We start from the raw sequence: 24,748 nt of genomic DNA, 5'->3' as shown, positions 1-24,748 counted from the left end.
TTGAAGCTTTTGCATAGATGCAAGATAGTCCCTCCCCGCCTCCCTATTGGATCAAGGTTCTGCACTACTGGAGATGAAGTTGTGTTTGGAATTCATCAGCAAAGAAGATACCCCAAACTTCGTCTTTTTTCAAGGAGCCTTCTAGATGCTTGAAATGGGGTCTGTGAGGAATACATGTGATCAAACAAAGATCAGAAAGTTGGAATAGCATTTTTTAAACTCTGCTGACTGCTTAAATTTGGGGTCTAAGACCTAAAAGTCACACTAGGCCCAACTGTGCATTGTCTTTTTTTCATAACCACTATCAATATTTATGCAACTGCTGAAACCGATGCAACTGCATTTGTTACATGGCCTGTCTGACAGGAACCAGACATTTCTTTCAATTCCAGTCGCAACCACCATTTAATATCTGATCACTAAATGTTGTGCCACTGGCTCCTTGGGTAGAAATATGTTACTATGTGCAGCCCTTCTGTAAGAAAGAACATCAGATCTTAATATATACAAATACAGCAAGTCGATCATGTATGCCACACTGCACACATTTTGGACCCAATGGAAAAGAATAAAAGATCAGCTTTCTTTCTTTGAAATTAACTTGGCAATGGTGCCAATGCTCGTTTGACCTTATTGAACATTCACATTAGAGAGCTTGCTCAGCACTTGTACTTGGGATAAAGTTTAAATCAAAAGGCTGTGTCTCCTTTGAACTATAGGGAGTTTCGGATTCTTTTTTCTGTTTTTATGCTGTTTAATGCTTGTGATGGTCCTTATTTATAGTTCTTAACGTTGTACTTTGCTTCCCCCACCCGTTTGTGTTCCTTCTAGGGGAAGACTGGGTGGGTCGCATGTGAATCCAGAAAACTCTTCAAGCTGCAAAACTATTCCTACCGGTAAGTAACCATTTCGTTTTGCAGCGTGAATCCTTTTCTGGATTCACATGCTGTGCATCAGATTATGTAGCGGTTTTTCCTGTGTTTGGGAGGCTGTGGTGAGAGGAAGACTTAGCAAACAGGTGTTGAAGCACCCTTTGTCCAAATTGGACTTCCTTATTCATTTGTATATCCACAAAATATTTTTTTTTAATGTGTGTGGCGATGCCCATGTTGCTGCTGCGCAGATGGCATCGATGGGTACATTTGCCATGAAAGCTAGCATTGCTCCTTTCTTCCTAGTGAAGTGAGCTGTTGGTTGTATTGTCAGTTCTTTTTTTTTGCATTGGTGTAACTTAGTTGTGTAGTTTGTACTATTCATCTTGCAATGGCAGCTTTAGCGACAGCTGATCCTGTGTTGGTATGTGAGTAAGCAACAAACAACTGTTTAGTTTCCCTTACTTGTGCTGTTCTTTGCAGATAGTACAGTAGAGCTCTCCTTACATCCAGGGTGTGGAGGCTTTTTTCTGCCTTAGTTTTTGGTTCCTTGAAGAAAACTGGCAAGACGATGTTTTGATTCAAATGATACTAGGTTACCACCTTTGGTAAAAACTGTGGGTTAGTTTTTAAGATTACCTTATACGTATGCACTTGTAAATAGGGCTCTTGTATAGTTAATGCCTGTAGTTCACTTACTCTCCGTAGTGATGTTATTGCAATGAGAAATGCTGTTTTGAGAGTAATATGTTTGATATCCGCTGTATGCATGGGTTCAAACGGTTTTCCCATTTGCTGAGACAGCACTGTATTTAAACTCCATGTTGGTACCGGAGCAGTTTTTGGTAGAGCCATTCTTTTTGCTCCTTCCAAAAATCTTTTGATGAGTGGTCTAGTAAAGAAGCTTTTCAATGTTTTTCCTCTCGTGTCCGCCACTATGGCCACAAGATGTACCTTTAGGCTTGAAAAATTGATGTTGCTGCCTAAAAGGTGGGTAAGATATGTGACTACTGTTTCCTGTGTGTTTATTGTATTGGTATTGTTGTTGGCGGTACAACATGTGGTATATCGCTCACATTTAGCTGTATAGCATTTCCTCCTTGACTGTTTTCTTGTCTCCCTTAGAATCTCCATGGTACTGGACGGCAAATTGAGGTATCCAAATTCCATGTATTCAGGCGCCAGGCCGCTAGTTGCGTCGCTGGTTCTGGGTGAAAGATTTGGCCCTGTTGCATTGTTAGCAGGTCCTTGTCTGCTTTGATCCTGATTATCTCTCCGTTGGAGAGTTGTAGGAGAGTTGAGTACCAGGACTGTCTTGGCCAAAGGGGGGCAATGAGAATCATATTTGTTCCTGGTTCGCTTGCTTTTTGTAGTACTCTTTGTATCTGGGGAATTGGTGAAAAGGCGTAGACAAACGTCTGAGACCAATTTGGTGAAAGCGCATTTCCCTTTGACAGGTGGTGTGGAAACCTGGATGCAAAGTTCTGGCATTTCTTGTTCTGTATTGTTGAAAGAGGTCCAACACTGGCGTTCCCCAGATGTTGAACATGTAATGTACTGTTGTATGCCTTAGCTCCCATACGTGTGAGCAACTGTTTTGTCTGCTTAGCCTGTCTGCTGTGACGTTGTCTACTTGTGGTATATGTACTGTTTGCAGATTGATCTGCTGTGGTATTGCCCATTGCCAGATTTCTTGAGCAGGTTTGCTCAGGGGAAAGGATTTTTGTTCAGGTAAAACATTGTAGTTGTGTTGTCTGCTTGTATTAGGATGGTCTTCCCCTGAATCGGTTTCTGGAATGCTTTGAGTGCCAGAAGAACAGTTTTCATTTCTAAGAAATTGATGTGTTTTATGGAGTCTTCTTCGCTCCATCATCCATGAATCTGTAGCTGGTCCAGATGTGCTCCCCAACCGTTGAGGGATGCATCCGTGGTGATTGTCACAGATGGAGTTGTGTTCCTGAAAGGTCTACCCTGTGCTATGTTGTTGGATGCCCACCATTGGGTCTCTGTTTGTATCCTTTGTGTAACAACCACTTGATCTTCCCAACTCCCTGTCTGGCTTGTGACTAGCTGTTGGTGATCCATTCTTGGAATGGTCGCATGTGTAGGCGAGCGTGAGGGATGAGTGGTATGCATGATGCCATCATGCCCTTGAGCTTCATTACCTTCCTTACTGTCAGAGACGAACAAGTTACTTACCTTCGGTAACGCTTTTTCTGGTGTATACAGTATCTGCCTGTGGATTCCTCACCTTGTGAATATCCCCTGCGCCAGCAACATTCGGAAACTTTTGTAGCTCTCCACGCCAAGGACGACGTCACTATAGCATCGCGGCTCCGCTGACGTCACTGGAGCCAAAAGAGGACCTCGTCGGCGTGATGACGTCAGTTTCCGCCCTTTTTTTTCGTGCCTTCGAGGCACACGGACGGACCGACAACAATATATATACAGTATACACAGTACATAATATTCATACCAACACACAGTGTGAAGACAATGCAGTAAAGCAAAAGAAATAACACACTTCCTTTGACAGCAACAGATACAGTTTGTCATATTATCACTATTATAGATATACAAGGGTGGACAACGAGGAGGCGGGTGGGTCAGTGAGGAATCCACAGGCAGATACTGTATCCACCAGAAATAGCATTACCGAAGGTAAGTAACTTGTTCTTCTGATGGATACATCTGCCAGTGGATTCCTCACCTTGTGAATGGATTCCCACAGCAGTCCCCAATCCCGGAGGAGGGTGTCCACGCTTCTATACCAGAAAGTCCTGAAGGACGGAACGAGCAAAGTGACCGTCCCTCCTCACCTCGGAATCCAAGCAGTAATGCTTCGCAAAAGTGTGGAGGGAGGCCCAAGTTGCCGCTCTACAAATGTCCTCCACAGGAAAACCTCTAGATAAGGCAGATGTAGAAGACTTTGCCCTGGTAGAATGAGCCCTTATACCCTCTGGAGGTTCCTTACCGGCCAAAGAGTAACAGATCTTGATGCACAAGATAATCCATCTGGAAAGTGTGCGCTTGTGCACCGCTCTGCCTTTCCTGCAGCCAATGAAACCCACGAAGGGCTGGCCATCCAATCGAAAGTCTTTAGTTCTATCGAGGTAAAAACTCACCGCCCTTTTAGGGTCCAAGCAGTGAAGCCGCTCCTCCTCCTTGGAAGGGTGAGGGGGGAAGATAGAAGGTAGGAAGGGTAATGGACTGCCCCAGATGGAAAGGAGTTACCACCTTAGGCAGAAAAGCAGCCCTGGTCCTGAGTACCATTCTTTTAGCATGAATGGTCAAGAACGGGGGTTTCGAACTCAGAGCTTGAAGCTCACTTACCCTCCTTGCCGAAGTAATGGCAATAAGAAAAACTGTTTTAAAAGACAATAGTCTCAAGGAACACTTGTGCAAAGGCTCAAAGGGAGAACCCATCAAGTAAGTTAGGACAAGATTTAAGTCCCATTGAGGCACAATAAAGGGAGTAGGCAGAAATTTGTTGGTAAGGCCCTTAATGAACCGTAATACAATAGGTGATTTAAACAAGGAAGGCTGATCCGGCAAGCAAAGGAATGCCAACAAAGCCGATAAATAACACTTCACAGTAACTACAGCAAAGCCTTGCTGAGCAAGAGAGAGCAAACTGAAGGATGTTAAATAAACAAGACCTCAAAGGGTCAATAGACTTCTCCCCACACCAATGGACACATTTTGACCACCTATAGGTATAGATAGACTTGGTGGGATGACGCCTGGCAGACAAAATCACGTCCACCACGTCAGGCGGGAGAGAAAAAGAATTCAGGTTGCCCTGTTCAATCATGAAGGTGTAAGCTCTGGAGGTGTGGGTGTAGAACCTGCCCCTGCGACTGCGAGAGGAGTTCTGCCCTGAGAGGGAGACGGAGCAGAGGGCACGAGGAGAGGTGGAGAAGATCTGTATACCACACCCTTCTTGGTCAATCCGGGGCGATCAATATGACTTGGGCCCGGTCTTGGCGAATCTTCCTCAAAACCCGAGGAATCAAGGGTATGGGAGGAAACGCGTAAAGCAGATGTGAGTCCCATCTCAACTGAAACGTGTCCCCCAAAGTTCCCTGCATCGGATACTGGAGACTGCAGAATGACGGGCACTGAGCGTTCTCGTGAGTGGCAAACAGGTCCACTCGAGGAGTTCCCCACGTCCGAAAGGCGTGACAAACCACCTCTGGATGGAGCCTCCACTCATGGTCGGCAGAGAACTGCCGACTGAGACTGTCTGCACGCACGTTCAGAACTCCGGCCAGATGATTTGCCATCAGACAAATCTGATGATCCTGCACCCAGGACCAGAGACGCAGAGCCTCTCTGCAGAGACAATGCGACCCCACTCCTCCCTGCTTGTTGACATACCACATTGCGGTAGTGTTGTCCGTCACGACTTGAACTGACCGCGAAGGGAAGGGAGGAAGGCCTTGGGTGCCAAACGTATCGCCCACAACTCCAATAGGTTGATGTGAAGCAATTTTTCCTCGGGAGACCAAAGACCTTTGATCTCCAGATCCCCCAGATGCGCACCCCACTCCAAAGTGGATGCATCGGTTATCACTGTGGCCACCGATGGAGGTAGATGGAAAGGCTTCCCTTGAGACAGATTGCCCTCCACGCTCTACCAAGACAGGTCCGCTGCAGCTTCTCTGCAGATCCGCACAGACTCCCTGAGATCTCCGTTGTGCTGATACCACTGCCTGCGGAGGCACCATTGCAGCTTACTCATGTGCCAGCGTGCATTGTTGACCAACAGAATGCAGGAAGCAAACAGACCGAGCAGGCGAAGGACCTTCAGGACTGGAACGACCGCTCCATTGTAAAACAAGGGAATCATTTCCTGTATGCCGAGAATCCTTTGTGGAGGTGGGAATGCTCGACACACAGTAGTGTCCAGTACCGCCCCTATGAACAGGTTGCGCTGAGAGGGCACCAGGTGAGATTTGGGCACGTTTATCGAGAAACCCAACTTGTACAACAGCTGAGTTGTAACCTGCAGATGATGAAGCACCTTCTCTGGTCTGGCGACTCCACTTTGATCAGCCAGTCGTCCAGATATTGGAAAACTGGAATTCCCAACCTTCTGAGATGGGCTGCCACCACTGCCATCACCGTGGTGAAGACTCTAGGTGCAGTAGTAAGACCAAACGGGAGAACTACAAACTGATAATGTTGCCACCCAACCGTAAAACGGAGATACTTCCTGTGCGACTCCAGGATCGGAATATGAAAATACGCATCCTGCAAGTCGATCGACACCATCCAATCCTGTTGCAGCGCTTGAAGAACCTGCGCAAGGGTGAGCATCTTGAACTTCTCCTGCTTCAGAAAAAGGTTCAAGATCCTGGGATCCAGGATTGGACGTAGCCAGCCATCCTTCTTGGGTATCAGGAAATATAGGGAGTAGCATCCCTGACCCCTTTCCTGCTCTGGAACCACCTTTAGCGCACCTTTTTTCAGCAATGTAAGGACTTCCTCCTGCGGGAGAAGAAGGTGGTCCTCCGAGCAAGCACCTTGGCAAGGAGGGTATTTTGGAGGGAATTCCCAAAAGGGAAGAGCATACCCATTGTTTACAAGATTTAGAACCCAAAGGTCTGTAGTGACTAATTCCCAATCTTGTAGAAAATGGGTAAGCCGACCCCCCATAGGACCAACATGATCCAGAATGGTGGATCTAGGGCTGCTTTACAGTGGTAGGAGGGAGGGAGGAAGAGGAGGAGAAGGAGAGCCGACGACCTCGTGCACGACCTCTGTTCATGCCCCTGTAGTTCTTATACAGGGTATTTTGCTGCTGCTGCTGAGGCTGCCTGTAGGTCCGAAAGGACGACCTCCCAAAACCTCTGTACATACTGTAAGAGGAACCTCTAGGCTGTGCCTGCAGGTCCAGAGACTTAGCCGTGGCTTTGCTGTCCATGAACCTTTCCAAGGCTGCATCTGCTTTCCTCCCGAACAGCCCAGAACCATCAAAGGGTAGGTCCAGAAGTGTTGCCTGTACATCAGGAGAGAACTCTGAAGATTTAAGCCAAGCACTCCTCCTTGAGGTGACCGAGGAGCCCATGATCCTGCCAACAGAGTCCGCAGTGTCCAAACCACTCTGAATAACCTGTCGTGCAGCCGCCTGAGTGTCCGACAGGACTTCATTAAAATTCTGCCTGTCCTCAGACAAGTTAGGAGCCAGCTGTTTAGCAGAATCCATAAGAGCGAGGATATAACGGCCCAAAAGACAGGTGGCATTTGTGGACTTTAAGGCCATACTCACCGAAGAGAACACTTTCTTGGCCGACTGATCAAGTTTTTTCGACTCCCTATCACTAGGAACTTGTGGAAAAGCCCCAGATGACTTCTTTGAACAGGCAGCTTGAACCACCAGACTTTCAGGAGAAGGATGGGATGTAAGAAAGTCCGGATCTCCTGGAGCCGCCATGTACCTCCTAGCAACAGATTTAGACCCTGCCGGAGCCAAAAAGGGCTTACGCCAAACCTCCATGACTGGCTCAGTGATGGCATCATTAAAAGGAAGCAAAGGCTCTACCACAGTGGAGGGAGAATGAAGAGCCTCAGTCAGGAAGTTGGGTTTAAATTCAGCCGTTGGGATCTGCAAGTCCAAGAGCTCCGCTGCTTTCCTTATGACAGTGTGGTAAGGAGCCACATCCTTGGAGGGAGCATCTGTAGAAGGAGAAAGCTCCCATTCTGGGGACAAATCAAGGCCACTTGCCTCTTTTAGTTCCTCAAACAAGTCATCTTACTATGAGCTCACCCTTTTCCATTTCTTCCACCGGATACCTCTGCTCTTCCAAAATTCTCTGTGCCTCTCGCCTGGATCTAATCCTCAGAACCGGCGTCGCTGCACACGACTCCGACGGAGCCAGAGTCGAACACGGATCCGGAGGCGCAGCTGGAGTCGAACGAGGTTAAGCTGAAACCGGAGAAGAAGGGGGCGGCGTCGACGTCCTCGGCGCCGGGAAATGCCAAGACGGCGTCGCTGGAAAGAATGGCATAAAGGGAGCCTGAGCATAAGCCTGAGGAACCGCCAAATTAAAGGCCATTGAACCCATGGGACCGGAAGGTGCTCCAGAGGGGAACATCGCTCTTGAAAAGACACCATACATAGCATTTAAATAATGCAATGGGTCTTGTCCCGGGCCAGGAAAGGGGGGTAAGGCTCAGATTGAGCATTACCGGACTCGGGCCAATCGGTGGAGCCAATGGAGCCGGAGCCTCTTCCACCGGTGCCGGAGAATGCGTCGGTGATGGAGCCGGAGAACGCTCCGGAGAAGCTGCAGGCGAAGCCGGGCAAACAGGTGAAGCCGGATTCGACACAGAAGGAGAGGGAGAAACATAGTCCTTACGACGTCAAGGAGCTGGTGAAGTCTATCTCGGAGCAGTCTCCTTATCTGAACGGCGTCGAGAGCCGTGCCTCTTCTTCTTTTTATGTTTCTTCGACTTTGAAGCATGACCCGACGTCGACTTCGAACCCGACCTCTATCTTCAACGCCTTCGACCTCTGTTCTCCCTTCTCTTTTTCGCTATAAATAGCTTTGCTTCTCTCTCCTTTAAGGCCTTTGGGTTCATCTTGCTGCAGCAAGAGCACCCCTCGACGTCGTGATCCGATGACAGGCACCAGACACAATCTTCGTGTGGATCCGTAATAGACATGTGTTTACCACACTCTCTACAGGGTTTGAACCCCGACTTCTTCGTCGACATCTTGAGAAAGAAGCAAGATGAAAACAGAAACACAGCAGAAACATAAAGTAACTAGTAAAAGCTACGGAGAGTCCCAAAAATCCGTTAGCGTTGACGGTGCGGTAAAAAGGGAACTGACGTCATCACGCCGACGAGGCCCTCTTATGGCTCCAGTGACGTCAGCGGAACCGCGTGCGGAGCCATGCTATAGTGACGTTGTCCTCGTCGGCGTGGAAAGCTACAAAAGTTTCCGAGTGTTGCTGGCGCAGGGGATATTCACAAGGTTAGGAATCCACTGGCAGATGTATCCATCAGAATGTCTCTCCTGGTAGAGGGCTGTTTCCTTGTAGATAGCTTGTATCCTGTTCCGTGTGGGATAAGCTTTTGCATTCTTTGTATTCAGTCTTGCCACTAGAAAGGCTTTTTCCTTTTCTCGGTTTGTTGATGATTTTGTGTGGTTTATTGAGAAACCTAGACTTTGAAGTGTTTGGATTGTCTTCTGAACGGGATTGTGGCATATTTGTTTTGTGCTTCCCCCTATTAGCCAATCGTCCAGATAGGGGTATACATGGATTTTTCTCTTCTTAGGTAGGCGGCCACTGCGGCCAGACACTTTGTGAACACCCGTGGAGCTGATTTTATTCCGAACAGGAGTACCTTGAATTGGTAGTGTGTTCCGTTGTGTAGGAATCTTAGGTACTTTCTGTGTTTTTTGTTCATTGGAATATGTAAATAGGCATCCTTGAGGTCTATTGTTGCTAGGAAATCTCCTTTTTGGATTTGCTGGATTATTTCTTGAAGGGTACACATTTTGAAGTGTTTCCGTACAAATGTTTATGAATCTAAACTGGCCTCAGGGTTAGGTCTTGTTTTGGTACAAGGAAGTATGGCGAGTAGTTTCCTTTGTGCCGTACCTGTTTTGTACTGTTTCTATTGCTTGTTTTATATGCAGTTCTTTGATTTCTGCGTTTAGCAGCGTTTGTTCTGATTTGGGTAATTTTCTTATCCGTGGTTAATTTGCAGGCGGTGTCTTTGTTAGCTCTATGCAATATCTGCTTTGTACCAAATTTAATATCTATTTGTCCGTTGTGATCCTTTCCCACTGGTTGTGGAAAAAGAATATTCTTCCCCTCACTGGTGTTCTGTGTGGGTCCTTTTTTGTGTGGAAGTCAGTTAGAGGTTTTACCTCTTCCTCTGGAGGTGTGGCCTCTTCCTCTGCCATTTCCTCGCCCTCGAACGGGCCGCTTCGGTGTTGTCAGCCCTGGTAACCAGATTGTTGACCCATTTGTTGACTTGTGGTTTGCCCCTGGGACTGTTGCGGCATCTGCTGGTTTTGGCCGAAGCAGCCTCTTCCTGTGGTCTTTGTTAGAGAAACCTTCTCTTTTGAAAGATCCTCTTTGTTGTAGGGCCCCCATTGCCCTAGCTGTTTCATTATCCTTCTTGATCTGTTGAAGGGATTCATCGACCTCCTTGCCAAATAATTCTTGTCCGTTAAGAGGCCTGGTGATAATTGATGTCTGGACTTCTTGTTTGAATCCAGAGATCTGAGCCAGGCATGTCTTCAGGGTATGGTTCCCGTGCACATTTGCCGGCTTGCGGTATCTGCTGCATCTAGTGCAGATTTTAAGCATATATTAGCTACATTCTTTCCCTCTTGGACCACTGCTCTTGTTCTTTTCTTGTCCTCCTCTGGGAGTTTGTTTATAAACTCCTCCATTTCATCCCACTGTTGGTGGCCATATCTGTTCAGCAGGGCATTTGAGTTGTCAATGCGCCACTGCGTTGCTGCTTCTTTCTCCATTCTTCTGCCCACCAAGTCCATCCTTTTGCTTTCCTTTTCTGGTGAAGGTCCAGTGTTGGGAGACTGTGTTAGCTCTCCTTCTGGCTGTTGTTATGATGATAGAATCTGGCGTAACATATCCCTGTATATATTTTGGGTCTTTTGAAGAGGGTATATATTTTTTATCCACTCTAGGAGTTACCTCTTTGTTAGACGCTGGCTCTCTGAAGGCTTCCTTGCCTGGGTCCAGAATACCTGGCAACATGGGTAGATATTGTGTCCCCCTTGTTGCAGGTGCCAGGGTTTCCATCAGGAGACATGTATCCCCATTTTCTTCCTCTAAGAGCACCCCAAACTGGTTTGCAGCCCTTTTCACAATTTCATTGTAGGAGGCAATGTCATCTGGTGAGATGCCTTCGAGGGATAGCTGCAGATCTCCTCCTCTGGACTCTCGGTGTCGAGATTGTTCCATTTGTCCTCGAAGTTTTCTTCGTTTTCCTCTTCCTCCGGTATGTTATTGTATTCTTCTGGATCTTCGCCTTGAGGTTCCGGTGTTGGTGGGGATTGGAGGCTAACATCTTCCTCTTCTTCGGCGTCTTCAGCCTCTTCAGCGTCGACGGTTTCCGGTTCAACATCCGGAGCTTTAGGAATTCGATACTCCTTTAATGATTCGTCGAATTCCCTCTTTCTTTGTAATAGTGCAGCCATCTCTTTCTCGAGTCTTCTTTTATTTTTTTCAACTTCGAGGGCCCTTACGGTGTCGGATGCCGGAGTCTTCCTTTTCTTTTTGGCGTGGACGTTTGTTTTTGGCGTCGAGGCCTTTTCTGCGGGTTCATTGTCATCGACACTTGGCTTTGGAGTCTTGTGCGACTTCCCCTCTTCGGCAAACCTTGGGTGGGTGCCGTGGGTTTCTTTTGTTCTCGGCTGATTCTGCGTCTGGGCTGCCTTGGCTGTTTTCGGTTTGCGGCCCTTCGGTTCCGACGGATGTTCGGGTCTTACCTTCTCAGTCTTTTTCTTCGACTCCTTCGCCGCCTTCTCGGCGCGGCTTTTCTCGGCGTCTTTTTCTATAACTTCAACGTCCGATCCTTCATATGTGGATTCTGCAGGAGCTGTATGCTCCTCTTCGTCGCTCGAGAAACCCATCTCCCTCATGGAAGGTTTCTTTTCGGTGTGTCCTGAGAGTCTTCGGCAGAAACGCTGCATAGGTCTCACAGTCTTTGTCCTGGTGATCCTTGGGTAGGCAGAGGTTGCACACGGTGTGTGGATTACGCTGTGCATATTTGTGAAGGCACTTAGGGCAGAATTTGAAAGGGGTCATCTCCATGGCCCTTACCTCGCCATTTGTGGCCCGGAGTGGTCCTCTGGTGTTGAGAAGAAAGGGCCGCTCTGCCTCCGTCTACGACTCTGCGTGGATGATCGGTCTCTTCTCGTTGATCCTGTCGATGATGATCTTCTTTTATTGACGTTTTTTTTGGAAAACAAACTTTTCTTCGGAGCTTCCCATCTTGCTTACCGACCCAACAGCGGAAACAATTATCTGAAGATGGCCACCGCGCAGGTCGACCTCCAGGATGCCTTCTGACGTCATACAGGGGACATACCTGACACCAAATGGTGGTCGACAGTGACCAAAACAATAAAAAAATAATGACAATTCAGGACCCCACCACTAGATGGCGGAATGATGCACAGCATGTGAATCCAGAAAAGGACTCGCGCTGCAAAACCTTTTGTTGAGATCTATTGATAAGAAAGAAGCAGAGGAATAGATACATTGCAGAGGCATCCTCCTTTATCCCATATTATCTTTTATAATTCTCAGAAGAATGCCATAGTATATGGTGCGTAATATCACTGGGAATCCCAAACCGTACCTACCTTTTCTGGAATCAGCTGTCAACAATGCTTAGATAGGCAATGTAGGCCTCCAATACTGTTGACACCGAATAAAGTAGTTGTACATGTTATGGGCTGATTATCCGTGGTGAGCCAATGACTGAACAAATCTGAATGCAGGAAATATCCCCTGCTAGGAGTCTTCATTTACTGTGCCTTCTAGAGCTTGGTTGAGGGTCATAATCAATATTTAAGCCTCCAGCTAACAAAACAATTTTAGACTTAAAACAAGAGTGACATTTATTGTAAGGTGCTTTTTCTCTACAATATGTGTCACAGGATCCCAGTGTTTGCGACATGGGAAGCACTTTACAGGAAACATAGTTTTGACCTCTCTCTTTAGAAAAGAAAATTATTGAGAAAGAAAATTCAGAGCATTTATTGGGTGGACAATGGGTTAATTTTTTGCTGACTAAATATGTACATGTGGTAGATAAGGTCGAAGAGGAGTTGCCATTATAAATAATTTTGTGATTGTAATGGCGCTAACTTTGCAATTTTGCATAGAGTTCATCACATTATGGATCAAAGCACTGTAGTTCCTCTGAACTCTAGGGGCACTGTTTTTGTGCTTGATCATAATCTCCTTTTCACAAGCAAAAATGTGAATGCAGGTCGGATAATACTTTTACAATGTTATAAAATGCTATGGCACAGAAAGTACTCTGACCCAGACAACTATTCCAAAATATCAAAAGAGCCCACTCACCTTTTCAACTTTGTCATAATTTTTGGCCTTGATCTGTAAAGAAATAAAAACATTTATTGTTAAAAAAAAGGGCTCATCTCAGTATACATCAGCAACAACTTCCAACATGAGACGATATTAGAATGGTATCACAAAATGTAGATTTTTAATATTATGTCAGAGAAAATATTTCACTTAATCTTTTTAAAACTGCATCACAATGAAACAACCAACTTTGTATTTAGGAAGTGAAGCTTAACGAACACCAACATTGTGGCAGGTAAACTAGATTATTGAAACTGATGGATAAAGGGGAAACAATTGTCACTGCATTGGTGAGCCGATGCCATTTCACAGAACTTTCTAAACTTACACATCATTTGAATTTGCAGTTAAAAACCACTCTTCAAGTTATACACCCATTCCTCCGCATTGGTTGTAGAAATCAGACCTAATTATTTGTACTGATAGCTTTAACAATATTTATTGCCTATTTTTTCTTTTTTTTTACTTATAACCGTGGTACCAAAGCACATGTAGGAAACTGGGATTTTGCTGCAGCACCCCTCACACACTTTCTGGCTTGTAATTGATGCAACTTTGCCTGAAGTGTACTGGATTCCTGCTAACCAGGTCCCAAGTACCAGTGTTCTTTCCTTAAAAAGGTTAAATTGTTTTCCCCAATTGGCAAAACTTTACCACCCTCTGCAAGTCCCTAGTAAATGGTACCCCTAGTACCTAGGGCCTGAGGTATTAAAGATGGTCCCTACGGGCAGCAGCACAAATTGTGCCACCCTAGGAGACAACTCACCAAGCACATGCAGTGCTGCTATCACAGGCTGTGTGTCTTTGTGCAGACAAAAGTGAAAACACATGTTACACATCCCTGTGTTCCATGTCACCTAACACAGGAGAGGAAGCTGACCCCTTTGTCCAGAACCCCCTCGGCACATGGACAGGTGGGAAATTAGCAGTCAGGTAGGCGTGCTACCTTCAGGCTAGTACCACTCCTAAGGTGGGCTACTGTGAGGTGGATACAATTTATCAGAAGTAGTCATATTTGTGAGGACATACTTAGGAATTCAGGGACAGGGTTATGCCCACTTCCCACAGGAAGTGGTCATATAGGGGGCGAAGTGGCCCCAAGGGTCAGTCGCCCATTGGCCCACTGGGTACTACCCTACTCTCCCTTAAAGCCTCTAAATTCAGTATTTAGGGGAGTCCCTGGCACCAGAGAAGCATATCCTGACATAAGAAGAGAGAGGACACCGAAGAGCTGCAAAAGCAGAGAAGCGGCTGACCCTGTACCAACCCTGCCGGCCTGTCTGCATCCCTCCCCAAAAACGATGCCAAAGTTGACTTGTCTTGCAGCTATGACACCAGAAACTTGGGAGTAACGCCTGCCTTCGAAAAAGACTCCAGACTTCCCATGCACAGCTGACCTGTTCGAAAGAATCTCAAATAGAGAAGACTGAGCTCGAGTCCAGTGTGGTTTCACCTCTCCTGGACTCCACAACGTCGCCTGCAGCCTCTGCACGCAGTACCCCTAAACCACGACTACTCTGGTAAGGAAGAATCCGACGCCTAAGGACACTCCTGCACCCATCACCCCTGGACCTTGGGGAAGAGAACCAAAGGTGTCCCCCTGTCCCGAAGCATTGCAAGTGCTGAGCCCACTTGCTGGTTCAACCCAACTGGCTTCCTAGCCAGAGCCTGCAGCCTTTTTTTTCCTTTACAGTGCCCGCTCCCCATTGGAACGCATTGGGCTCAGGACTCGGATTTGCACCCGGCTGCCCTTGTGCCGCTGGTGGTGCACTGTTGGTGCTGCCTTTGACCTCAACCTCTCACCTTAACTCCTGGAGATTGGTCATGTAAGACGATGTACTGTACTTGGTTGCAGTACTGGTTCTTTCCATAGTATAACATTACAGAACTCGGAAATTAGACAGTGTTCACTTTTATTTTTAAGTGAAAAAAATGTATATTTAAAAATGTACTTACGTGCCGGCTGGTGCGTGAACATGGCGGCCGGTTAGAGCTGCCGTGAGCTCTCTCCGCCAAACCTCCGGATTACTCTGAAGGAAATGTCCCCGAGCCTTTCATCGCAAGGTGTTTTCCTTGTGTAGTCCATCTTTAACGGTGCAAGCTTGGGGTTCTCGGGGTCGGCAGTTTCAAGCTGCATGCAGCGTTGCTGTAAAGAGACGGGCAGCTGCTAGGATTTCCTTCAGGGGACCCTGGGAAGAGTCTGTTGTAATCGAATGCCCCAACTGACACTGACTAACGCCTCAATAGATGGAGCTGAGAAGGGGGGCTTGGTTGATATAAAGTCAAAACCTTTAGCTCGGTTTGAAGCTTGGCGGGGGAGATATCGTATCACGATTACTGGCTCTATGTCGTCAGTTATCACTACTGTCTCTTCTTCGGTCCCTCACATGAGCCCTAGACGTCCTAGAGGAGCGCCCACTAACGATCTGCCCTTGGCACAACACACCCCTCGGAAGAGAGGGGCGGGCAGAGCCAAAAGCAAACAAGTGGGTCTGGGGGTCGCACATAGGCCAGCTATAATCCTTCTCATAGCAGTAGTTAATTTTGATACTGTCATCGACTCCACAGTTCCATCAGCGCAGATTACGGGCATTGGCACCATAGCAGAAGGGAAGGGGGGGGGGGGGGGGGGTGAGGCCCCTAGTCGATATGCTTTAGGAAACAAAATCTTTGGATCTGGGAAATTCTCAGACAGTTATCCTGCTGTCCTGCCGGCCCCCGGGATTGGAAGAGCGGGTGCAAAAAACCAAGTAGGAAGGCAGTGGGCAAGACTTCCTCTAACTCTGAACTATCTCAATTATCTTCCGAGTCCCCCACGCCCGCGATACGGCCACGGAAGGACTCCACTCAATTAAGAATAACTCCATCTCTTAGATCTTTCTTTAAGGTGCTTCCGACAGTTCAGCAAATCCGTCAAGCAAATACACTCTGGTTAGAAAGGCAGGAATCATTTCAATCTGCGTCCCTCACTGGGAAAATGGTAGATGCTATGATGGCCAATATAAGAGAAATCGTCTCGACTGTACAGGAGGCTAGTTTGAACTTTCCAACCTCAAACAGATATCAAGTCTTAGGAGACGGCTCTGAAGATCCGACCATCTGCCCTGAGGAAGTACCTCAGGCTTCCATGCAGTCATCTCCTGATATTTTTCAGGATAACCCTCTTGATCCTGATAGATCTAATCAATCTGAATTGATGAAGATGCTAGGAAATCTTTCCTTGGAGATTAGGAGCAAGTTTGCTATTTGGGAAAAAAATCAGGCAAAAATCCAAGACACCTGTGAAGCGCTGGAGGAGAACATTTCTGCCATTACGGAGAGGATTTGTCTGATGGAAGCATCTGTTGAGGCCCTAAATAAGGATGTTGAGGCAAATCGGGCTGAAATCCAATCCTTAAAAAGTGGTGAAAAAGCTATGCTGGATAAAATCAAAGCCCTTGAAAACAACAGCAAGCGTAATAACATTAAAGTTCTTAACATCCCAGAAGGTCTTGAGGGTGATAACATTAAAAGCTTATTTATAGGCCTGTTAAGAGTTTATCCCGACTATTGACTCCTCAGACCTTGAGAATGATATTCAGAGAATCCACAGGGACCCCTTCTCAAAAATACCAGTAGGAAAACACCTAGAAGAAATTTGGTAAACTTCAATCCCTTCCTTTTGAAGGAGCGGATTTTATCTCCAGCACTTAAAGCTGGCTCCTTTACCAAGGGAGCCTGGTCTTTCCGAATCAGATCAGATCTGTCCAGAATTACCTAAGACAGACAATGAGAACTGGGGAAGTTTATCCCGACTCTAAGATCACTAGGTGCGACGGCGCAATTGATATACCCCGCTCTGTTAAAAGTTATGTGGAATAATAAAATGACTAATTTTAGAGATCAGGAAGTGGGGCCTTTCATAGATCAAATAAAGGCTCAGGGTTGAAGCTGATGTTTGTTGAGACTTAAGTATTCCGGAAAGGGGGGGGGAAGAAGGGGGGGGAGGAGTGAGCTCGACTGGGCTGGTTATCATCAAGCCCAGGTTAATGTCAGGGAGGGTTCCCATGGGATGGAGGGGGGCCACAGCTTGAGGAAGCTAATTCTTTACTTGTTTTTTCACTGGTGGGGAGCAAATTAGGGAAAAAAGAAAAAAAGTCCTAATTTGTTAAATAGACAAGAAAGCATAAATAAAAGTGGGTGGTCCTTTAAACAAGTCATCCCGCTTGCACCCTTTCTTTAACATCAATTAAAATCCTAACGTGGAATGTTAATGGTCTAAGGGTTTCAAGTAGACAGAAGAGAATTTTCCAATATCTGCGCAATCGGAGTTCGATATCATCCTTCAAGAGACCCATTTAACTTGTGAGGGATGGGCATGCATCTGTGATAAGCAGAGATGGATTGATCTCTCCTGTCACACAACACAATCCTGTTATACTAAAGGAGTAGCTGTTATTATCAAGCAGAGCTACTTTAGGTGAGGTTAAGGTGGACTCTAAAGGACGTTGGGTAATTTGTGATGTTAAAATTCAAAAGGAGTGGTATACCCCAGCTGGTTATTATGGTCCCAATATAGATGATGAAACCCCACTAAATACAGTCTATATTAATTTGATCCAATCCAACTATCCTATCATAATGGGGGGAGATTTTAACATTCTTCTGAACCCAGCTCTAGATAGGTCTAGAGGGGGGTAAGCAGTTTCCTCAAAAACGGGTTCCTTTATGAAAGTATTGATGAGGGACCTAGGACTGATAGATATCTGGAGGGAGAAGTATAAGTGGCTGGGCGTCCCGTCGGATTTTACATTTCACAATAAAAAGTATGGACATTGTTCCTGTATTGATTTTTTCTTGATTGATTTAAGATTGCTAAAATTTACGTCATCGATTGGGCATGTTCCGGAGCACCTCTCCGACCGTTCTGCTGTTGCTTTAGTACTTCAAATGCCCAAAAGAGAATCTACGAGGTGGTGGACCTTTGATAGAACCCTCCTCCTAGATCCCTTAATTGCACAGTTGAAGGAAGAAACACTAATCTTCTTCGAAACTAACTTACATTCTGCCTCATTAGAAGTAATCTGAGATGCCTATAAGGCATTCATTAGAGGGGTTGTGATAAGTTTGGCTGCTAAGAAACATAAGGAGACTAGAATAATCGTAGGGAAATTGGAGGATATTTTTAGAGCAAGGTCCGAGTGTGAATCTCTCAAGATTGGGCAATCGGATGGGGAGGAAGGTAGAGAGGTAACAGCTAAGAAGCAGTTATTAAAAGACCACCTGGACGATATAACTAGGACAAAATGGGAGGCTAGTAAACTATACAATTATGAATGTGGAGAAGGATGCGGGAAACTCCTCGCTTGGAAGTCACGGATAAATCAAACTAGGAACCTAATTAAAGAAATAATCATGCTAGACTCAGGTGAGACCTCCTCAGATAATCTTAAAATAGAACAGGTATTTGATTTTTTTTTCCAAGACCTGTACACAGAAGACCTTGTGGTCTTTGAGCCGCAAATTAAGAATTATATTGAGGATATACCGCTCCCTCAACTCACAGAAAGTCAAACTAGCTTGTTGAATCGAAGCATTGACTTAGCAGAACTTAAGAATGTGTTGAAACATCTAAAAAAGGGCAGTGCAGCGGGAACGGATGGTATCCCGAATGAATTTTATGTTCCTTTGGTTGAAGAGATCGCTCCGGTTCTTGTGATTCTGTTCGATAGGATTTTCTCCGAAAATAATCCAATCCCCAAGTCCTAGGATGAGGCTGCGGTTTCTTTGATCCTTAAACCAAACAAAGAGCCAAAGAACTGTGAGTCATATTGACCTTTCTCCCTGCAAATTTGTGATTATAAAATCTTTGCACAAATTCTAGCAGGGAGGCTGAACCCGGTTATGAGTTCTTTGATTCATCAGGATCAGAAGGGATTTATTAGGGGTCGTCAGCTCCACGAACTAACTTATGAGTTAATCGGGGCAATTGATATAGCCACTACCCATAATCAGTTCCTCTCGATCTTCGCTTTCGATGCGGCGAAGGCTTTTGACCGAGTCAACTGGCCTTTTTTAACCTATATGATCCGATTGTTTGGGTTGGGTGATCACTTTGTTAGAGTGATTAAAAACATCTACAAAACGACAACTGCCCGACTGATTATTAATGGCAATCTTTCTAAAACAATCAAGTTAGAACAGAGGACGAGACAGGGATGCCCTCTCTACCCTGTACTATTCAATCTATACATAGAACCCCTGGCCTCTAGCATCAGGGCTAGCAATATCTTTAAATCCTTCAGTTGGGAGGGTTGAGGAAAAAAAGTCACCTTGTATGCAGACGACTTGATGGTCTTCTCTAGTGATTCTCCTGCTATTCTGCCCAGCCTGGAGAAACTACTGGTGAATTTTGGAAGGCTGTCAGGGTATTTAATTGATGCTCAAAAGACAGAGATTATGACATGGAATACACTTGTAGGTACTGTTCCAACCAAACAGCAAATCCGTTATCTTGGTATACAAATCCACATGACATCACTAGGACGGCCTTAGTAAATCTAGACCTTAAACGGAAAGAAACTGTTTTGTCATTAAGCTCTTGGAGTAGTCTTGCATTGTCCATCTTGGGCCGTTCCACCCAAAATACTTCAAAAAAAATTAAACGAAAGGTCCTAAGTTCGGCTTGTGAAGTTTGGTTTCAAATCAGGAAGATCCTGAAGATCCCTTATTACAGTGCAGGGGCCCCTATTTGGAATTCACCAGGTACGCCAGCTTGCTTAAAAGATAGCCTCTCTTCCATATTACGGGAGGAAAGTATTTTGAGCTAGGGCCAATTGCTTCAAGGAAACAACCTCCTTCTGTGGGACGTATTGTATTGTTTTATCAGCTATCTAGTTGGGCCTCACATTTGGACAAAGAAGGAGAAGCTAAAGTAGAATATGAATTTTCTCTTCGAGGCCCCCTATCCCAACGAAATGAGGTCTCTAAATGGTATTGGCTTCTGTTTAAGAGTGAACCCCCTTAGTACCTATAGAGGAGTCCTGGAGAAGAGACATGCCTTTGATCAACGTAATGCACTTATGGCAAGTATCGATGCGCACTTTATGGAATGTGGTCAAAGCTGCCTATCTTAAGAGGAACTATCTGTTCACACTCCACAGGGCATACTGGACCCCGAAGAAGTTGTCCAAACTGGGAGGTGAACATCGAAAGGTTTGTCCGAAGTGCGACTCTGATGCGGATGATTTGCACATATTTTGGCAGTGTCCTTCTATCCAGGGATTCTGGCAAGACATGGGTAAGACGGTCTCGGAGGTTCTGGGGCGAGAGATTAAGGTAAGCTTAAGCCTGGTTATATTTGGGGTCCTATCAGAGGGGTGTTTTAGTTATAATTTATCTAACTCACAGGCTTCTCTTTCATTTTTGTTGGTCCTTCTCGCTAGACGTGAAATTTGTTTAAAATGGATCGCACTGCAATCACCAGTAGTATTAGATTGGGTTGCCTCGGTAAGGCGCATTTATAGATTAGATCTGGCTAGTTCCTGAGGGAAAAGATGCAGAATATGGAGGAATTGGGTTGACTGGGAGAATATAGTTTGATATAATTTATCTTGTTATTTGACATTACACACACAAAAGTCCAATGATTATCAAATAAGTGAGAGCGGAGATAGTGCGCTTATTCTGTAGTGGTGAAAGTTTCATACTCACTACAGTTACCTCCTTTAGGATCTTAGCAACAGGTTTTGTTGGATCCCCGGAGGGCTTTGCAACCTGAAGGCATTGTCATCTGTGTACGGGGATCCTTAAATAAACCTTTGGTTTGCCTAAAAACTTCTCACTTATTTTTTCTTAAATGAGGACATTAAGAAAAAAAAAATGTTTTAAATGTACTTACATAACAATTTTTCTCTGATGCCAAATCATATATAAAAGGTACTTGGTATTTTTATAATGATGTAGATCGCCTTCTTGAGTCGTGTTGTCATTTATTAATCATTGTGTGTATTTTGCAAATGTCTTCCACTCCTCGGTGCTAAAGCAAGGCTCCTCGACCACACTACACCCTAATAGAGCACTTTGGGATTGCATAGCAAGCCCGTCCACTCATAACGGAACCCCTGGACTCTATACATGGTATATCAACTTATTGATATATCACATCAAGAGCCAGCTTCCTGCAGCATATAGTTTAGAAGTCTGATTAAGAGAAAGAAAAACTACCTGAAAGTTATCCCTTCTGATTCATAAGTGATATCAGGCATACTTGTTTGTGTGAAAGCAACATTAACTTATTTTTTTAAGAATAGTGATGCTTGACCAAAAAATAAAAAGATTCAAAGTTAGTAGTCTCAGGAATCTCAAAAAAATTGAGATCTTGAGGTAAACTTTCTCCTCCCCAAGGACCTCTAAGCAGGGCCAGGCTACTAATGTCCTCCTACTTTCTCAGCTTAATGATGCCAATGGCATATGTCTGGACGATCCACTGATCGCCCTACACAGGCTACAACGAATCCAGAACAAAGCTAGCTGGCTCTTCCTGCACCTTAGGATATTGGATCTCATTAAAACTGGTCCTTCAAGCCTTCCGGCTGCTCCTGTTGGCTTAATGCATCTCATTTAAGGGCCTGTGCACTGCACAAATCCTGGTGTGGGCCGGGCCTTTCTGCTAATTAGGACTTAAGCCCAGAACAACGGATAACCCTGGGTCAAAGGTGGCATCTCTAATGATTATTCCCAGTACAAAAAGTGTTGTCTAGCAGTACAGAAAACCCTCGCAACCTTGCCTCAATGAGGCAATGGTCACATGAAAATGTAACTGGCAATTTTGAAGGGGCTCAAAGGGAACCCCCACCAAAAAAGGTTACAACCAGGATCAAGTCCCACTGAGACATCACAAAGGAAGTTAGAGGAAATGTGAGGCAGTCCCTTCAGAAACCTAATTATAATGGGAGATTTAGGCTGGCTAATATGGGGGGCAGAGCAAAGCCCACAAGGTGGTGCGGTATCCCTTGACTGTACCCACTGCAATAGGCCGAAAGGAATACTTGCCTTCAAGGTATCTATTCTCTTGGGGTGGCAAAAGCTTTCTTCACTCCATCTGCCAACTTTGGAATCGACTACCTTGGTACATCAAATGTTTATCCAATATAACAAGCTTTAGAAAACATCAGAAATTCTGGTTGTTTTCTCTTCCTTTGTAGTTTTGTATCCCCACCCCTCCAGTTGCCTCAGTTTAGTAAATTGTAGATGTTTAGCGCCAAGACGCCCAAGGGCATTTGTGCGCTCTATAAATTTCAAATCAAATCTGCACTGCACACCAGGCAACGCATTTGTCCCACCTTCCAGAACAGATTGACTTGGTGGAGTGGCAATTGGCTGAAAATATGACATCAACCACCTCTGATGACAGCTGAAAGTAGCTCTGGTATCCCTGCTAAATCTGCAGACATGAAGGTTTATGCTCTGGATGTTGAGGTGCAGCAACTGCCTCTCCAAATCAGAGAAACTTACTGTTCTCATGGTTAGGTGGTGCGGGGGATACAGGGAAAGGTGAGGAGGTCAAACCACACCCTTTTCGGCCAGCTGGGGCTATGAGAATTATTAGGGCCCGGTCCTGGTGATTCTTCCTCAGGACTCAAGAAATCAAGGGTATGCAAGGACATGTGTAGTAAGGTGAAAGTTTTACCTCAACCAAAATGTGAATAGTTCCCTGCAGCAGATACTGTAGGGCACAGTACTAAAGGTAATGAGCACTGCCATGAGTGGCACAGAGGTTTAGCTGAGGAGTGCCCAACTGGGCAAAGATGTACCAAACCATCTCTGGGTCAAGATTCCACTAGTATTTTTTCAAGATGGCACTGACTGAGGCTATTGACCCTGGTGTCCCTAGAGCCTGTAAGTTGGTTGACAGTTAGCCATATTCCATGCCGGTGCCCCATGTCGAGAGGCTCAGTGCTTTCTGACAGAGAAGAGAAGACCCCACTCCTCCCTTTTGTGATATACCACATCACAGTCGAATTATCCATCCAGATGTGAACAGTCTAACTTCAGTATCAGCATGTTGATGTTAAACCTCTTCTGGAGACCAAAGACCCCTGACCTGCAGTACCTCCATGTGAGCATACACACAAGAATGGATCCATCTGACACCCCAAAATTCATGGGGGCAGCAGGTAGAAGGACATCTCTTGAGACAGTTTGTCCTTTATTGACCACTGGGTCGGATCCAACACTGTACCCTAGGACATCACGATCATGTCCAACAGATCTCCCCTATGGTGGACCCACTGCATGAAGCAGCACAGTTACAGAGCCCTTATGTGCCAAGTGTGTGTACAAGACTAGAAGGATGTAGGAAACCAGCAGAACTAGCAGGCATAGAACCATCGGAACTGGAAGCTACCTTTGAAAACATCAGAATCATATGCCGAATGTCCCGGATCCCCAGAAGAGTAAAGGAAAGCTCAAAGGAATGTGGTGTCCCGTACTGCCTTAACAGGAGGTGCTCAGAGGGAAGTAGTGGAGACATGAGTATGTTGATGGAAAATCTCAAGTAAAACAGCAGGGATGCTGCTGCCTGAAAGTGGAACAGCACCATCCTCGGCGAGCTGGACTGGAGTAACCAGTTGTCTGGGTGCGAGAACACAGAGAACCCCCGACCTTCTCAGATGTGCCACAACCACTGCTATCACCGTGGCAAAAACTCAACGTGCATATTTAAGTCCCAATGGAAGATCTGCGAACTGACAGCGACTGGACCCTCTCACAAATACAGGCATTCACTCTTCCACTTCAAGCGTCAACAGAACCTGAGCATGGGACAGCATCTTGAACTTTTCAATGCAGAGGAACAAATTTAAGATCTTGGGGTCTAGGATCAGACTAGGACTGCCGTACTTGTTGGGAACCAGAGGGACCAAGAGTAGCAGTGGGTACTTTTTTCAGCACGCTGCCACCTCCTGCTGAAGGATACAAAGATGGTCTTTTGACTTCAGGGACCGAGGAAGAATCATGGGCAGAGCCTACTGTAATGGTAGGGCATGCTCCCTTTCAACAATCCTAAGGACCCAATAGGTTCTATATTATGGTCTTCTAGGGCTATAGAAAGGATAACTGTCCTCCCACTGCCTGCAAATGCTCCTTCTGGGGGAGTTAAGGTGGCTTTCCCAGTGGTGTAAAAAGGAGAGAGGAGGAGAATTTGGGACGGATGTGTCTGACATCAGTTATCGTTACCTCTGCCTGTGTATTTGTGGAAGAGCGGATATTGTTGCGGGGGAGGCTGGGAGGGTTGGGGTTTGTGCGGAAATTAAATCCTTTTTAGAACACTTGAAATTTCTGAAACTGCCAGTAATCCCTCAAGGATGACTGGAGCCTCACAAATTGGGCAGTTGCTCTCTCGGCCTAGTGCCACTTCAAAAAGTGTCAGCTTTGTCCCAGGGGGAAGGGCTCTGTCAAAAGGCATAGTTATCAATGTCTCTTGGACATCACCTGAAAAGCCTACAGCCCTTGCAACAATCTGTTGTGTCTAGTCCTGCCCTGAAGACATCCCTACAAGTGTCCTGTCAGTCACTGACTGCCTTGGCTCCTTGAGATGGTCTGGAAACTTTGGCACAAAATTGCAGCCATGACCCACAGAAAATTGGTATAGCTTCCCAGGAGGTAGGCAGTACTGAGGGAAAAGAAGGCAAGGCTGCCTGCTAAAATATCTTTTTCCCCAACTGCCTCTAATATTTTAGATTGCCCGTCAAGTGGGGGTACTAGGGTGCTCCAGGGTTTTCTTTT

General features: G+C 45.8%; 1 protein-coding gene across 2 annotated transcripts in view; it reads right to left on the bottom strand.

Moving 5' to 3' along the window:
• Positions 1–24,748, bottom strand: part of CSTF3 (cleavage stimulation factor subunit 3) — a 549,241-nt gene that overhangs the window by 305,873 nt on the left and 218,620 nt on the right. For both annotated transcript variants that reach the window (XM_085648242.1, XM_085648243.1), the window contains one exon: positions 12,959–12,991. In XM_085648242.1, coding sequence (XP_085504368.1) covers positions 12,959–12,991 — 33 coding nt within the window. The remainder of the gene's footprint in view (positions 1–12,958; positions 12,992–24,748) is intronic.

This window comes from Triturus cristatus, chromosome 3_2, assembly GCF_964204655.1.
Source record: "Triturus cristatus chromosome 3_2, aTriCri1.1, whole genome shotgun sequence".
Classification (NCBI taxonomy): Eukaryota; Metazoa; Chordata; class Amphibia; order Caudata; family Salamandridae; genus Triturus; species Triturus cristatus.
Note: the sequence above shows the minus strand (reverse complement) of the source record. Positions and strands in the feature narration are given on the sequence as shown.